The sequence below is a fragment of the Schistocerca serialis genome, chromosome 3, assembly GCF_023864345.2.
Source record: "Schistocerca serialis cubense isolate TAMUIC-IGC-003099 chromosome 3, iqSchSeri2.2, whole genome shotgun sequence".
In the NCBI taxonomy this organism is placed as follows: domain Eukaryota; kingdom Metazoa; phylum Arthropoda; class Insecta; order Orthoptera; family Acrididae; genus Schistocerca; species Schistocerca serialis.
Genome location: NC_064640.1, coordinates 1,072,650,388 through 1,072,668,667, shown reverse-complemented (window position 1 = coordinate 1,072,668,667; position 18,280 = coordinate 1,072,650,388). Strand labels below are relative to the sequence as shown.

General features: G+C 42.4%; 1 protein-coding gene across 3 annotated transcripts in view; it reads right to left on the bottom strand.

Annotated features, from left to right (window-relative positions):
- The window catches only part of LOC126471504 (uncharacterized), a 136,611-nt gene that overhangs the window by 36,205 nt on the left and 82,126 nt on the right, over positions 1 to 18,280 (bottom strand). For all 3 annotated transcript variants that reach the window (XM_050099722.1, XM_050099721.1, XM_050099723.1), the window contains exon 3: positions 16,110 to 16,311. In XM_050099722.1, coding sequence (XP_049955679.1) covers positions 16,110 to 16,311 — 202 coding nt within the window. The remainder of the gene's footprint in view (positions 1 to 16,109; positions 16,312 to 18,280) is intronic.

Genomic DNA, 18,280 nt, shown 5'->3' with positions numbered 1-18,280 from the left:
CACCTTTAATTGAACTTCTATGTCAACTGCTCAAAAGTTTCCACTTTTCTCTGTCTGGAGTTGCATTTCTATCCTTTATAGTATGTAAAAGATTAATCCCAGAAATATGCCACTCCTCTTTGAATAACCCTGTATTTTGGCAAGTGTAGTCCTTTAAAATGACTGTCGTGTATGAGGCACAGACTGACAAGCCACAGTGGAAGAGATGCGCCGCACTAGCTCCGAATACGAGTAGGTGCGCGATCGAATGCCGGGCACTCGTGGACAGGCGATACCGAGAGGATAACCTAGGCACGTAAAGCGCCGACCCAACTGATTTTTGTAGTTCAGTTAGGCCCTGATCGGTTTGTGAGTTCACCACTATGCAACTTTACAAATCTTAATCTGAGAATGCAGCATTTGCAGTGAACTTTGTGTTTCAGTGTGAAGCTCGTATCTCTGCCTCAAATCTGTTCCTCACTACAGGATAATAACCAATACCAAGCGTCATTGCTTCTGCTGCTGCTGCTGCTGCTGCTGCTACTACTACTACTACTACTACTACTACTACTACCACTATTATTATACAGTTATATCACAACCCACAACCATCATCGTGTATCGGTATTTATCTACATAATTTAATTACATTTTTGTGAGTTCAATGTATCATTACAAGATATGAAATATGCACTTGTGCTGACATGAATGCATGAACAAAAGGTGTTTATGGTTTTCTTCTCTTCCCCCCCGCCCCCCCTCTCTCTCGCATAAGTGTGAGGTTTACTTTGTTCAGATACTGTTGCCCCATGTGTCAGCGTTATCAACCATCACTGCAAATACATGTGCTCACTGAACACTATCTACAGAAAATTCTATACTGTATTTTTTTTTAATTTTGAGTGCATATTCCACAGGGAGTTATTTTTGTGTGTGCATAACAATGAAACAATGACAGTCCAGGCCACAGTGGTTCCTGATAATGGTTAATTGTGGACAACAGTTAATGTATCACAGGTAAAGGGACTCTGAAGTGTGTAACTGAACTGTAGTATACTGAATTTTTACATCCAAGTGCTGGGACCAGCTCTTGACATACAGTTAAACCCCTGCTTACACTTTTCAGTGGAATGACACACACACACACACACACACACACACACACACACACACAAAGTGTAAGTTGCAGGAAAGTGCAAAATACAGGAAAGCATTGGAAACAAACCAAGTAAAAAATGAATAATTTATCTTACTGTCATTCTCTTTATATTGTTCAAAATCAGAAATTATAACAATCTAAATTTTGCCTATTTAAAAAAAACTGAAATAATTGTTTTTGCTTCTTTCTAACAGCAGTTTGTTGTATTCTTTTGTTAAACCACATTAAAAGAGCATTTTAATTCTACTGTCAAACTTATTACCGGTAATCATTATAAACCTATGGTAAATAAAACTTGTAACACAATATTGGTTGAAACATTAATGTTGGGAGTCTTTAATAAATGGAGAACAACAGACACAAAATCATACAGCTTGTTGTCGACAAGGAGATCACACGGTTCAGGAACATCCTGGGTGAGGAAGAGGATGGAAATTGCAACATTATGGAGCATCTCGAGGAGGAATATTTACGTCTGACACTAAGTCGTACCGACATAAGAATGCGTGCCTCGTACGGATTCATGTATTTTACACTGAAGTAACAACAATTCGTGGAAGCTCGTTATAGAGTGATGTCTTGTTTGTATAAATGACTGAAATTAAATCAAAGCTGTGGTAATACAAGACAATGAGCAGAAGGAAGGCTGCTACTACAGTCAATACTGTCAGGTCACGATCATCATTCGGGAAGTGCCTCAGCGTGCTTTCCCACCCTTCCAAACACTGCGAACCTATAAACAGGTGGCTGTGGCCAAACATGATGACAATGAAAATCTCACTTACTATGCTAACGCTGTCTGACACGATTATTAACTTTGTGTATAGTCTCCATTTTCTGCTTTGTTCCGAGGTTGACTTTGAGTAGGAATACAATGCACTTTTTGCAGATATCTGCACGAAAAACAAAGTCAAATGTTGTGATAATCTCAAAGAAAACTTAAAGGTGCGGGAAATGTCGTAACACGGAATCAGTGACGACAGGAAAGTACTGAATTCAGAGAATGTGACTCCTGATTGTAATGACAAAAATGAATATAAAAAGCAAGAAAATGTAAAATGTGAGAATGTAAACACAGTGGTGTACTGTATTTATTTTCGGGAGTTTAGCATGACATTCACACGGTCACACTTTCATATGCGAGCTGCAGTAGAAAGCCATTTTTGCCAAATGTTTCACAATAAAATTACATAGTACCAAAACATATGTTCCACTACAAGCTTGCACAGTAGCATGCACAGTCCCCTCACATACGAGTTGCCAAGTTTCTCATACTGTTGCTACTGCGCAGCAAAAAGTAGAAGAGAAGTAAAAGATGACAGAATATTGCTGATGTAAATGGGAAAGTAATGGGCCCAGAATTGTGCCCTGAGGGATAAATATTTCAAAAACTTCCTCTTCCACAGGCTGTGCATACGCAATCAATCGACAGTGGCATATGTTAAATTATAAGTCCTTATTCTGAAATGACACAGTCTACCCATTAATTTCACTATGAAGCCCCATCTACAGACTAATGTGAAAAAAACTGAGAAACCCAAAATGTGCGAGTGAGACAGGTCTGCCGGGTACTACCGAATCACACAGAACTGAACTGGGCACAACTGTTAAATACAGCGGCACTATTAGCTACCAGTGAAAGTAATTACGTAATAAACGTGACAGAAGATGTTTGAAGACATAGATATGTTTACTGAACTAGACCTAGCTTAAAAGCACTGTAACAATAATTAGATGTCTCCTTAACATTTTGTATCTCGTGTCCCTATGTATACGTAACGGTGAAATATGCCAAATGTCTTTTACACAGTGTGAAAAATACCAAACATACGAGAACAGTATTCGTCGAGCAAAAGTTGGCTCGAGTAAAAGTTAGACATTCGTACGAGGAGAGGTAATAGTACTCACCTCGTTCCACCCACCGACCACTTTATTCATAAGCACTTTAGGGTGTTCTTCTTGGCATTCAGAAAGTACTTCAGATCATCCGTATCGACAGACATACGTCCGAAGTCAATCTCGACCAGTCAGGGGCACCCGTCACCCAAAGGTCTCAGCACACAAGGACGCAGGACGCAAGTCGTCCCCACGTATCTCTCTTGCAGACACAGCACACGGAGGTGCTGCAGACGCGACACCGCCTCTGAAAATTTCTCAGTCTTCAGCAGCTCGTCGGGTGCCGTCAGCACGTGTATCCCGGAGCACTGCTCGACCGAGTTCTTCACCGTCTGCAACCGCACACTTCTGAGCTAAGGAGTGGGATACACTGAAACAAAAGAAGCACTATTCATGGTCGTTCAAACAGATGCTTTCTGCCTCTTCTGAAGCACCTGACCAATTTCCAGCAACAGAAGTTGCACAGCAGCTAAACAGATGGCCACAGAGGAAGTCAGTAACTGCGGTGAACGAGAGGAAAGCACCCGCACCGTCCACGCTCACCAAACTGATTTCCTATCAGCTAACAGGTGTCCTCCCTTCTGATGACTCCCGAGTCAGTTCGTATTGTCGATGTCACAGCTGCTCGCACCACCGTGTGTCTTTTTTGATCCCAGGAAACACTCTGAATGGCCTACATTTCAGAACAACTGAACTCTACTCTTCTTCCTTGTTGTTAATTGACTATGTGCCACCCCAGTAATCATATATACATTGAGACAAAGTAGTTACTGGGCAAAAGCTCAATGGATCAGAATGGAAATACATTAGTGGAGTTTCCTCAGTTCAGAAGGAGTTTTTCAGTAAAAAATGCTTACTACCCAAAAGGTTCATTTAGTTCCATTATGGTTTATTTAACGTTTTTTTTTTTTGAGTTGTTTTAAGCTGTAATACGATACCAATGCAACACTTGACCAACATTATTTTATAAAACAAACTATCACATACAAAAACGGCATTAAATGTGTGATTACATATGAGTTAATGTGTTAATGTTCAGCATGTGAACAAGAAAAGGTTTAGTAAAGGTTTGAAATTATGTTTGAAGTGTGCTGAAAGTCAATGGCCATCCTATTCATCAAACACTGGAGGAGTATTATTCGGATAACTTTTTTCTGTTTTAAGCAAAATGCAGTCTTTCAAACGTCTCAGTGCTTACGATTAAATATCTCCCTGGATATCACAAGATATGTTTAATTCAGTTGATGAAAGGAGAAAATATGAAAATCCAGCAAATGAAGCAGTTGAAGGGAAGTACACACATCTAAAAAATGAGATTAACAAAAAATCCAAAATGGCTAAGCAGGAGTGGTTTGAAGACATAGGATACAGAAGTATATATAACCCAGTGAAAGATAGATACCACCTGAAGGAAAGTTAGAGAGACATTTTCAGAAAAGGAAAGCATCTGTACAAATAACAAGAGGCCAGATGGAAAACCAGTCCTAAGCAAGAAGGGAAAGGTGACTGGTGGAGGGAGTATGCAAAAGGTGTACACAAGGGAAATGAACTTTAAGGCAATATTATGGTAAAGCAAGAGGATACAGATGAAGACGAGATGGGAGATCGATACGATACTGCGAGAGTCGAAACGAGGCCCCTAGAATAGACAACATTCCCTCTGAACTAATGATATCCTGGTATGTAAGATATATGAGACAGGTAAAGTACCCTCAGACTTGAAGACGAATATCATAATTCCTATTCCAAAGAAATCAAATGCTGACAGGTCTGAATATTACCAAACTAACAGTTTCATAAGTTCTGGTTCCAAAATAATAGCACAAATTCTTTTCAGGTGAATCAAAAAACTGGTAGCACTCAACCTCGGGGAACATATTTTTGGATTTCAGAGAAATGTAGGGACACCCGAGGCAATACTGACCCTATGACTTACCTTAGAAGATAGATTAAGCAAAGGCAAGCTTACTCTTATAGATTTTGTAGGGTTGCAGACAGCTTTTGACAATGTTAAGCGGGATACATTCTTTAGTTCCGAAGGTAGCACATGTAACGTGTCAGGACCAAAAGGTTGTATACAACTTGTACAGACACCAGGTGGCAGTTACGAGTTGAGGGGCACGAAAAGGAAGGGAGTGAGACAGGGTTTTAGCCTATCCCCGATGTTATTCAGTCTCTACACTGAATGATCAGTAAACAAAACTACAGAAAAAATTGGAGTAGGAATTAAAGTTCAGAGAGAAGAAATAAAAACTTTGAGGCTTGCCGACTACATTGTAATTCTGTCAGGCAACAAAGAACTTGGAAGAGCAGTTGAACCGAGTGGATAGTGTCTTATAAAGAGAAGATAGGATACAAAGTAAAACAAAGGTAATGGAATGTAGTCAAATTAAATCAGGGGATGCCGAGGGAATTAGATTCAGAAACGAGACACTAAAAGTAATAGATGAGTTTTGCTGATGAGGGCTTAAGTAGAAAGGATATAAACTGTAGACTGGTAATAGCAGGAACAGAGTTTTTTAAGAAGAGAAATTTGTTGACATGAAACATGGATATAAGTGTCAGGAAGTTGAAATGTGGTGCTACAGAAGATCGCCAAAGATTAGACGGATAGATCATATAATTAATGAAAAGGTACTGAACAGAACTGGGGAAAAAAGAAATCTGTGGCATAACTTGACTAAAAGAGCTCAATGGTTGACAGGACACATTCTGAAAAATCAAGCAATTACCAGTTTATTACTGGAGGGAACTACTGGGGGTAAAATCATAATAAAATAAGAGAAAGCAGAGTTCACACAGAAAGATTTAGGTTTGTTATTCCTGCACGCTCTTCAAGAGTGGAACGGTAGAGTGGTAGCCTAAGTGTGGATCTATGAACTCTCTGCCAGGCACTTAATTGTGAATTGCAGAGTAATCGTGTAGATGTCAAAGGGACATACAGAGTGTACATAAAGTCCAGGAATACTTTCAATTATTTATTGTGCAAGAACTAAACATTGTACAGATGTCATACATATTGCATTTTGAAGAGAAACTATGAAAGTTTTTTGTACAAAAATTCGATGTGCAAACCACGAGTGGTTATCAAATTCTTGCCGTACCCATCCCAGCACGGCATAGTCGACTGTGGCAGTCGCTTCCCGTATTCTCTCCCAGAGCTCTGCTACATCACGTGATAAAGGAGGTACATACACCAGGTCTTTAATGGTCCCCACACAAAAAAGTCACACGGAGTGAGATCTGGCGATCAGGGAGGCCATTTCGTGAAACAGCTGTCCCCTTCTGTAGCATGGCCGATCCATCGATGCGATAGCTCCGTGTTCGGGTACCCACGAACTTCACGACGAAAATGGGGTGGAGCCCCATCCTGCTGAAAGATGAACGGAAAGTCCGATTGCATTCGAGGCATCAGCCATCGCTGCAACATGTCCGGGTAGGAATGTCCAGTGACAGTGCTCTCGACCAGAAGAATCACCCGTACAGTTTTCGACATGACGAGGCACAAAAAAACACTTACCTTTGGGGAATCACGCTCAAATTCAATGCATTTGTGTGGATGCTTTGTAGCCCAGATTCGACAGTTACGCCTGTTCACTTTCCCATCAGTGTGAAAAGTAGCTTCACCGCTAAAAATTTAGCAATCAACAATGCCATCCGCATTCTCATTCAGTTGTTGCAACTGTGAACAAAACTCAAAATGCTCATCTTTGTTGTCGCCATTGAGCTTCTGCACTAACTCCAATTTGAACGGTTTCACAGACAGCTTCTGTCGCAGGACTTTCCGCACTGTCATCGGAGCCATTTCGAGTTCACGGGATGCGTGACCTACCAATTTCTTTGGACTGCTTACGAATGTCCCTGGTATGTGCTCCACATTCACTTCACCCACACTGGGACATCCGCTCGTCTTGCCGGGCACGAGAAATCCGTCTTAACGAATTTGCTGTGCCAGCGGTAAATAGCCTTCCTTGTCGGTGGCTTCTTACTGTACTCGGTTCTAAACATCTGTCGAACAGCTGTAGCACACTCGTTTTTGTCGAACTCCGACAGAAAGAAAGCTCGCTCTGCACCTGAACTCACCACATTTGCGACTAGTGCCAACTATCGGCAAATTACCCAACTATGCTGTGGCGGTATATGTGAAGAAAACTTTCAGGTTTTCTCTTCAAAATTACATATGTATGATACCTGTACAATGTTTAGTTCTTGTGCAATAAATTATTTGAAGTGTTTTTGGGCTTTATGTACACCCTGTATATTGCAGTTATTTCGAAATGACGGAGCCTGCACAGGACAGAATAACTGTAGTGTGAAGAGCTGCATCAAACCAATCTTCAGACTGAAGACATCAACAACCATATCTCCTAATCTATCTGTGCTATGTGTGGATACTGTCTGCAAAACATGTTGAAAATAGAGTTAGTAGTGAAGAAGTAATAGAGTAATGCCTGATGTGGATGTTTCACTGCATGAACAGTGAAAATGTGATAAGTGATGAAATTTTTTCCTTTCATTATTTTGTGTGCGTGTGTGTGTGTGTGTGTAAGTATACAGTCTGGGTAATTTGTGTGCTGTGTGTTATGCAGCCTCAAGATGTGCACAATTTTGAACTGTAATACTTGTTTTGTTACATTAAATCTTTGACTTAGGATTATACCTCTCAATGGGTATATTATGACAGCATTTTCTTTTAAGGTCAGACAGTAATTATATGAAGTACCGAAAATCAATTGTTTGTTGCCCCTGTAGGCTATTACGCAGCCAATCTGCAATGGGGACCATTATCGTGTCAGCCATTTAGTGATACGGATTTCAGCAGTTTCAATTAAAGCAAGCAAAAAACAATGCCACAGATATCTCTAATAAGCCAACCAGAAACTGTTTCCTCCACAAAACAACACTGCAACCTATTTATACAGAAGCAATGCCAAGCTGGTTATTTCGGCTCCTAATACCCAATGTGAGTATTTGCAAGCACAGGAAAAGTGATGGAAAGGTGAAGAGAAAGCTAACAGTCTGAGCAAACAAGACTTGGTGGCTGCCAGTTCACTGACCCCTTCTGAAGTACACCCACAACTCCCACACTCATCCATCCCACGCACCCGCACGCAACTCACTCGCACGCGACCGCCGTCTCGAGCTGCTTGGGCCAGGGTGCAAGCTACTGCTGTGCAAGATGGGAGAAAATCTGGGTGGTGGGAGTAAGCTGGGGGCAGGAATGGGAAGGGATGGCAGGATAGAAGTGGGGGACGGTAGAGTCCTGCTTGTGGGAGCATAAGGGACAGGCTGGGTGTAGTAACCAAAACCAACTGCGGGAACGCCTTCGGCTGCAGATCGGAGCCGCCAGGTGGGGAAGCCGCCGGCGGTGGAGCACGCAACACCGGGTAAACACGAGGACGAGTCGGACGACAGACCAACGACAACCGACAACAACCGACCACGACCGACTGTGACCGACACAACGAGGAAGAGATAAACAATGGGGGCTTGTAGAAACCACAACACCAAACACCGACAGTAAATCCACTCAGAACCAGAGCCAGGCAAATGTCAACAACGAGCAATGACCAGAACGCAGTACTGCCAAGAGAGAAACGAAATCCAGAGAGCGTACCAGACTGGCCGGACTAGGGCAGAGCGGGTACCTGTATACGAAACCGGAGAGAGCGGCTATTGGCCGCTGTCTGCGGTGGTACCCTTCCTGCGCGAGAGCCGCTGCGCGGAATAGCCGCCGCGGACATGGAGCCCTCTACGGGCTGACCACGTCCATTTGTTCTGGTGCGTGTTCGACTTCCACAGCGGGAGGTACTAGAGTGGGGAGAGGGGAGGGCAACTAGGTGCAGTCGGCAGATTAGAGAAGGGGCACGGAGTGGGAAAGGAGAGTGGAAAAGGAAGAAGTGCAGTGCTGAGGGGTAATGAGGAAGGGGACAGGCGGGTGAAGGACAATGGACAATAACTAATGAAGCTTCAGCCTGGGAGGGTTATTGGTACTCGGGATGTATTGCAGGGAGAGTTACCACCTGCAAAATTCAGAGAAACTGGTACTGTTAGGAAGGACACATGTTAGGAAAGATCCAGATGGCACAAGCAGTGAAGCAGTAATTAAAATGGAGAATATCCTGAAGAGCAGCCTACTCAGCAACTGTGGGGTCCAGCCGTTTCTCGGCCACAGTTTGCCGCTAGTGGTTCGTGCACACAGACAGCCTGACAGTTGTCGTACCTACTTAGAAAGCAGCACAGTGGTTGCGACTTAGCTCATAAATCACACGATCGGTTTCACAGGTAGCCCTGCCTTCGATGGGATTAGGTAATGCTTGTGACCGGAATTTCATTTATTATCATCCTTTGCATCATTTACATGATATAGGAAATGTCATAATACTGTCCAGGATATGCACAGCAGAATATTACAAATTTCTATCAAACACATAAAATTAACATTGTATAACATGTTGAAAATTAAAACATGCTCCTTTAACATGTACCGTATGTGATGAATTTATATATATTTAGTACATTTTCGAAAACATATTGCACATAATTTAGAGTTAAAAGAGTATAAAGGAGACATAGAATTGACAATGAGAACAACATGATATTGACAATACAACTATCAGTTAGTGACTTAAGGATTCAAAATATTCCTCTATGCTATAAAAACATTTATTTAGCAGATACTTTTTTAATTCCGACTTAAATTTTCCTTCATCTTCTGTTCCCCTGATGCAGTGTGGCAGAGCATTATAGAGCACCCCCTGTTAACTTCCCAGAATTTCTTAAGCTCGAACCTTGCCTCACCGTAATTTAATCCACAGTGGCTCACATGTTTTTGAGTTTTTGTTTTCCTTGTTCTTTCTACATGCAGATTCTTACAGATATGTGTATTGTAGTCATGAAGATCTGAATTTACACGTAAACTACTCGAGTGTGTTCTTGTATGCAGTATGCTTTTTAATATGTGCAAAGATGGTACTGTAAGTATGTTTAGCGGCATGAACAAGGGATTGCAGTGTGTTTGTGGAGAGCTGTGTGTAATAATTCTAATGGCCCTTTTCTGTAATTTAAAAACCTCTCTCAAGCGACATTTAGTTGCACCCACAATGTTATTCCATAGGATATAATAGAATCGAAATACGCCATATACACTAATCTTGTACACTCTGCACTGCAAACTCTGGAAATTATTCTCAGTGCAAAACATGCTGAACTGAATTTGTTTGGATATGTATGTGACACAGGCTTTCCAGCTCAAGTGTTGATCAATGTACATACCCAAAAATTTTGTACAGCAGACTTTCTGTCTGTCTTATTACATAAAACCACTGTTGCACCCTCTTCACAACTTTTTCAGCTGTACTGAATAAGGATTTGCTGTCATCACTTATAATTATGCTTGTATCATCTGCAAATAACATAATTTTTGATGATCTGTTCGGCCTTTCAATGTCATTTATATAGATTAGGAATAATAGGGGCCACTATCTTATGCGTATCCTCATTTTTGAATAATGGTTTAACCTTAGAAATTTTCAGCCTTTTGGGGAACTCACCTTCACTGAATGATAAATTGACAATATCTACCAGTGGTTCCAAGATTTGTGAGCCGACTTTTTCTATTATTGTCACTGACACTTCATCCAGTCCTGCAGACATTTTAGATTTCATACTGTTAATTACTTTCAATATTTCATATGTATTAGTGGGACTTCTTATCATGCTACTGACTACTTTTGGTGCTGTTGTTTGGTAAGGCTCTTGCTTAATTTGTCAGGTACACTTAGAAAGTAGTTGTTAATGTAATTGGGCAAGACTTCCTTCTTTATTTCAATGTTATCACTAGATTTAAGTACAATATCCTGGTCTTTAGAGCTTTTTCCTATTTCTCTTTTAACAATTTCCCATGTGGTCCTTGATTTATTGTCTGACTTCCTTATTAGTCTATCATTACTTAATACTTTTGCTAGATTAATTATCCTTCTATATGACTTTTTGTAGTTACTAACATATTTTTTTAAAAGTAATGTCGGTATTGGTTTTCATTTCAGTGTTTAGTCTTTTCATAGTCTTGGAAGAGTTTTTAATGCCAGACGTGAACCAAGAATTTGTGTGTGTATGGCTAGATGAGTTGATTTTAACTAATCTTTTTGAAAAGCACACCTCAAAATCTGTCATGAAAAGAGAGAGAGCATCTGTATCAGTTTGTGACAATACTTCTGCCCTAGATTGGTTAGTCAGTGTGATACCAAACTGGTTGCAGTTTTCGGGAGAGAAAATTCTCTTATACATGTAATGTACTGTTTTTGTATGTATTGGAACTGTGAGCACTTTAATAATAAGTGCATTATGATCAGATATTCCTAGGTCGATATTCAAAACTTCTGTATCTGGGCTTTCTATATTTGAAATTATATTATCTATGAAACTTTTTTGAAGTGTTTGTTACCCTTGTAGGACTGTTTATGTTAGAATATAGGTTGAAACTATGTGAAATATTGAGGAATTTAATTTTAAATGAACTACCTACCAACATATTGACATTAAAGTCCCCACATACAATTACTGATGTCTTCTCATCATGTAAGAAGCTCAGCAGTTCTTGAGTCTACTTAAAAAAATTCTGGGTCATCACATGGTGATCTATACACTGACATGACTGTTATTTTCCTATTTTTTACACTCATTTGCACTGCTGTTGCCTCAAAATGTTTTTCTATGCTCAGGAGTTCAGCTTCGGGTCTGTTTTTCACTTTAATATCTGATTTTACATAAATGCAGACACCCCCATCCTTGGCTTCCTTCCTATAAAAATGATCAGGCTTCCTTCCTATAAAAATGATCAACCAAGGTATATGGGGAAATATTAATGTATTCTAATTCATAATTTTTGCACCAGTGCTCTTGATTACAAATGCAATCAACACAATATTCACTGGCCTCAATCTCGAGATCTAGAATTTTATTTTTGAGACACTGTATATTAAGGCTAAGTAATTTTAAGATGTTGCAACTTGGTTGAGAGGACCTCTTCCTTGTATTATCCAGTGTCAACGGTTTCTTCATATTGAGGCTGGGTACCAAAAATCCTTTAGGGACAGAGGTTTCGTGCATCTCGTCTTTCTTTCTTCTGTATGTGTCGCAACTTTGATGCGACTCGCTGGCCGTAAGCACATTTCTTGCTAGTGATGCTGCTGTATAGTCTGTAGCTGTTTCTGATACTGTTGGAGCTGTTGTGGCGGCTTTATTTGCCTCAGCTACTTTTGTGGCAAGTGAAGATTCTAGTGCTGGATCTGTTGCCAGTGAATTAGTTTCATTTTTATGTTAGAGAATTTCAGTTGCTGTGATGGGTGGTGGTAGTGGTATGGTACGGATATTCTTGTCTTCAACTGCTAACACTGCATTAAGTATTTCTCGACTAATGAATGCTTTTCCAAGTTTATTTCTGTGTAGCTGGTAAAATGACTTCTTTCTGAAGACGGTACATTCACATGTGTGGCATTCGGGAAGCTTCGGCATATTTTTTCAAATTTTCTATTAGTAACAGCGATTTCTTTGTTGACACAAGATTTTTACATCAGATTGTGTCTTTGTGGTATACTTGCAGTATAGAAGTTCACATTTGTAATTTTCTGTAGAGTGCTTCTTAGTGCTCTTGTGGGAAGTTTACCCTCATTCCTATAAACGTCATTAGCACCCCCAATTATTAAACAGTTTCTTCTGGGCTCCAAAAAATGCTCACAGTGTCTTAGAATTTCACTCAAGGGAGCCCCTGGTTTTGTCATTCCACTAACTTTAAACACAGTTTGCGTGTTACACATGATACCAGCTAAGCCCTCTCCATGACTGTCTGAGAGCATGTAAATATCTTCTTTGTTCTTCTTACTTGTGTTCGTCACGTTCTCACAATACGTATGTTCACTGAAAATTATAGTACCGGTACTTCCTCGCTCGTTATTACAAGACTTTGTACTCGATTGGTTTTTAAACTCTGCATTTGGTGAAAGTACTTTGTTTCTTTCGCTATTTTCACATCTTTTAGACTCGTCACAGGTTTTTTGCCACTGGGAGACTGAAGTTTTTCTCATTACGGTTAACACGAGGGAACTTTTTAGGCCATATGAAGTTATCATTTGGCCCATTTACAAAAGTGTCACTACACTCTGAATTGACTCCTATCACTTTTTCAAGCTTTGTACGTACAGTTTGGCTGACAAGATCGTATTTTAATGAAGCAGTCACACAGCCTTCTCGATATTCTTTTCGCAAAAACAATAAATCACGATAACTACAGTGCACATTCCCACAGTCGCAAGTCGCATTTCTTTCTTCTAAAGTATTTAAACATTGTCGACGGATCCATTTTTGGGACCGTGGGCATAATTTAACACCATTTCTCACCTTCTTACTACATTTTACACACACAGGATTTAAAAACTCTAATTTTCCGCGGATCTGTCGAGTAGTACGTCTATACGCGGCGCCACCATCTCAGTACGTAGATGGTGATGGAAGAACATACGGAACAGGTCTCACATCTCGTTTTTTTTTACACAGATACGAGCTAGAGGCGTAGGGTAGGGAGCAGAGGCCGTCTAGGGACGGACGAGGATATCGCGTACGTTCGGTGGACAGCGGAATACCAGCTTGGGAGGGATAGTGGGCAAGATGTTCCTCAGCTCGGGGCACGGCGAGAGGTAGCCGAAACCCCGGCAGAGAATGCGATTCAGTTGCTCCGGTCGTGGGCAGCACCGAGTCACGAGAAGAACGGTCCTCTGCGGTCAGACAGCGGGACTCCGGAAGGTGGCGGCTGACCAGAGAAATAAGGCACGGGATATCTGTTTCTGCACGAGGTCGGTCCGTGAAGGCGTCAGCGGGAGGCACTGCTCGTCACTACAGATGCAACGGCCGGGAGTGGCTGGGCTGTTCAAAGGGGACAGGGGTTTCTCTGTACGGAACGGGTGTCAGCTGTGCCTAAGTGGAGGTACTGCTCGTGGCCGGTAAGTTCCGTGTGGTTAGAGGTGCCGAAGTAGCAGCGCTCGAGGTGGAGGACAATATCGAGGAAGGTGGCTTGTCGGGTTGAGGATTAACAGATGAAAGTCGGTCAGGGTGACAGGAAGGAGGTTGTAGATCTGGAATTTTTCAGGTGTAGCATTCAGTATTGGCTACGCTGTGGGCATCGGGAATGTTAGTGTAATGGGAGGGGGCACCAATAGTGACGAGCAGGCACCGTGCAGTAAAGGAACTGTGGAGAGTCTGAGGAGAAAATGGTCGGTGTCTTTAAGATAGGAGTGTAGGTTGTAAGTAATAGGCTGAGGGTGTTGGTCTACAACAGCAGAGATTCTCTCAGTGGGGGCACAGTAACGGTGGGTGGTTCAGTTCGTGGAGCATATAGAAAGTAGGAGTGCAGTGAGTGGGGGAGTGGTGGGGGGGTGGGGTCGGAGGAGGAGGAGGAGGAGGAGGGAGGAGGAGGAGCAGGAGGAGGGAGGGAGGGAGGGAGGGAGGGAGGGAGGGAGGGAGGGAGGGAGGGAGGGGGAGGGAGAGGGAGAGAGAGAGAGAGAGAGAGAGAGAGAGAGAGAGAGAGAGAGACTGAGACTCTGGGGAGAGGTTGTGCAAGATTTTAGGAGAGTCTGGAGACCCTGCTAGATTTCTAGAACAGGGTCAATGTGGCACGGTTTGTGGATGGACAAATCAGACAGCTGGTGGAGCCCTTCTGCCATGTAATCCTTGCAGTTCAAAGCCACAGTGGTGGAGCCTTTGTCAGCAGGTAGGCTTGCAAGGTCAGGATCAGTTTTTACATGGTGGATTGAGTTCTTTCTCCAGATGGAAAGTTAGTTTACACGTCGAGGAATTTGGGGAATGACGGTGAAGCGAGGTCCGAGCTTAAGAAATTCTGGGAAGTTAACAGGGGGTGAGTTGGGGGTAATGGGAGGGAACTGAGTCGGCCAGGTCCGACATTAGTCTTTGGTCGAGTCTGGTGGGTAGGGTCGGTAGCAAACAATTTTTTCCACTGCAGAGACCAGGAGAAGGAGAGAAGTTCCTTAAAAAGTCCAGCAGGACTGAACTTTGGAACCAGGCAAGAGGTAAGTCCTTCAGAAAGGACTTTCTGGGGCTAAGTCTTTCGGAGGAAAGATCACGACTGTGTTTCGGGTCTATTTAGGTTCTGAATTCCGGACGGTGGTGGAAGGGAGTTTTTGAGGGTGGGGTAAAAGTACAACATTAGCAAGGCAGGGTTTATCAGCTATGAGGCGACGTGTGGGAGGTTCGGAGGCTTTTGTAGAGGTGGTACAGAGTTGCCGAGCGTGCTGTCCGACACGACATTCTTCATTTTAATGACTGCTTCACAGCCTGTGCCACTTGGTTCCTTCCTACCACCACCAGCTTTTTCTGAACTGCACAGCTGGGAACTCTCGCAATATATCCTATGTTCTCGTAACTCTCCTCGCCACAACCTCTGTCGATAATTGTCTTTAACCCACCTATCCTATTCTCTGTCCCCACTCCAGCACTACACAGCCTTCGATTCCACCAATGCACCCACAGTCCTTTTACTTCTCTCCTTTCCCGCACCCCCCTCTCCCCAACTCCCCGCTCTCTGTCTAACACCCCGGCTGCACCTAGCTGCCCTACCATCTCCCCTCCTCATTCCTGTATGTTCCCACAAGCAGCACTTTAGTGTCCCCCACCTCTACGTGCTATCCCTCCCATCCAGTCTCATCCTCACCCCCTCTACCCAGATTGTTTCTCCCATTACATGCAGTTGCTCACAATCTGGCCTCGGCAGCCTGAGACAGTGGGCATGTATGTGAGTTCTATTTGCATGCGTGCATGTGCGGTGTGTGTGTGTGTGTGTGTGTGTGTGTGTGTGTGTGTGTGTGTGTGTGTGTGTGTGTGTGTGTGTGTGTGTGTGTAATCCAGAAGGAGGCCTTTCAGCTGTAAGTTTACTTGTTCAGCACTTTTTGTTTTATCTGAGACTCAGCATCTCCGTTATACGGTGAATAGCAATCTATCAATAGCAATCTTGTCATTACTCAATCCCGGATTTCCCATCTTTTAATAAAAAGAATGTAACACTTACCGAATAGCCGAGCTTCTGGGCGGCGTGCAGGCGGAGATCTGCGAGTCTCCGGCATTTGTCGCAGAGCACGTCGATGACGTGGGGGCTGACGGCGCACCACATGTGTACTTTACGCAGGTTTCGGGCACTGCGGAAGATACGCATTGCCTCCCGCTCGGTCCTGCCGCTCTTACAGTTCTCCGAGTTGCAGTGCCTCGAGACCCTGTGGAATAGCAATATGTCGACAGTTCACTCCTGAATAGTATCTCCGACTGGCAGGACAGAGAATTTGTCAACACACTGTGGCAGTCTATTTTAGCACCCACAATCGAAGTGCTGTCCCGTGCCAAACCAGAAGTGAACAGATAGGAAAACCAAACAATAACAAACACAAGCACAAAAATAGGGGGGGTGGGGGGGCATATCAGCACAAATGTTAACTTTCAAAACCAGTGGTTCTGATGTTGATGGGAAGGAAGGATCATTAATAGTAGTAATTTCACCTTTATAAGGCATCCATGGAGAAGAAATAAAAACTTTGAGGTTCCTGATGACATTGTAATTCTGTCAGAGACAGCAAAGGACTTGGGAGAGCAGTTGAACAGAATGGACAGTGTCTTGAAAGGATAGTATAAGATGAACATCAACAAAAGCAAAATGAGGATAATGGAATGTAGTCGAAATAAGTTGGGTGATGCTGAGAGAATTAGATCAGGAAATAAGACACTTAAAGTAGTGAAGGAGTTTTACTATTTGGGGAGCAAAATAACTGATGATGGTCGAAGTAGAGAGGATATAAAATGTAGACTGGCAATGGCAACGAAAGCGTTTCTGAAGAAGAAAAAATTTGTTAACATCGAGTGTAGATTTAAGTGTCAGGAAGTCGTTTCTGAAAGTATTTGTATGGAGTGTAGCCATGTATAGAAGTGAAACATGGACAACAAATAGTTTGGACAAGAAGAGAATAGAAGCTTTCGAAATGTGGTGCTACAGAAGAATGCTGAAGATTAGATGGGTAGATGACATAACTAATGAGGAGGTATTGAATAGAATTGGGGAGAAGAGGAGCTTATGGCACAACTTGACTAGAAGAAGGGATCGGTTGGTAGGACATGTTCTGAGACATCGAGGGATCACCAATTTAGTATTGGAGGGCAGTGTGGAGGGTAAAAATCGTAGAGGGAGACCAAGAGATGAATACACTAAGCAGATTCAGAAGGATGTAGGCTGCAGTAGGTACTGGGAGATGAAGCAGCTTGCACAGGATAGAGTAGCATGGAGAGCTGCATGAAACCAGTCTCAGGACTGAAGACCACAACAACAACAACAAGGCATTTATGAGGTCTGTATCTTGGCTGAGGGTCTCCCTGGGTATTTGTCAGGATTATTGTGGGCATCGGGTCCATGAAGTACAGAAATATGCGAACTACAAGTTATTAGCCATCACCACTTTATTTCTATGAAAACATTTATAATAACGTGCTTGCTACACCGACCTGTCATAACATGTGACCTCCTATCATGAACAAATATAGATTTGTCAATACTTCATTGTGAGTTGAGAAAGACACGATTCTGCATCAGAACCACGCGCATCGGCAACTGTTGTGCCTGTGGAGGCAGCCAGTGACGTGACACAACTCCTGTGCATGTGTGTGTGTGTGTGTGGGGGGGGGGGGGGGGGGGGGCTGCAATGTGAGAATAAAAGTGCTGAAAACCAAAGCGTAGGTTGAAACGACTGAAGGTTGTTAGACAAGGAGACATTATATTCTCCATCATTCTTTCCGAGCCATTTTGGACACGGCTTATTGAACTGAGTAGGTTTGACTTAACAAGTCTACGTAAGTTTTGTGAAGAAAATACACATTAATGCAATTGATATCTCACAAGTTATCTGGTACAGATTAAAAATGTGGTGTAACAGTTCTTAATAGCAATGCTAAAACAGATGGATCAGAAGTCCAACAAGCACATAAAGGCACAACTGTCAAGAATAAAAGGTAAAGGAACGCTAAACCACATTAAATGTTGATAGCACTTGAGATACTTAGACTTCCAAAATTAGACTGTATAATGATAAGCATTTTAATGAATAGGAACAATTACTGCTGGAACACTACTACTACTACTAGTAGTAGTAGTAATAGTAGTAGTAGTAGTAGTCAAACAAAAGAAGCAAGGGAGATTAGCAT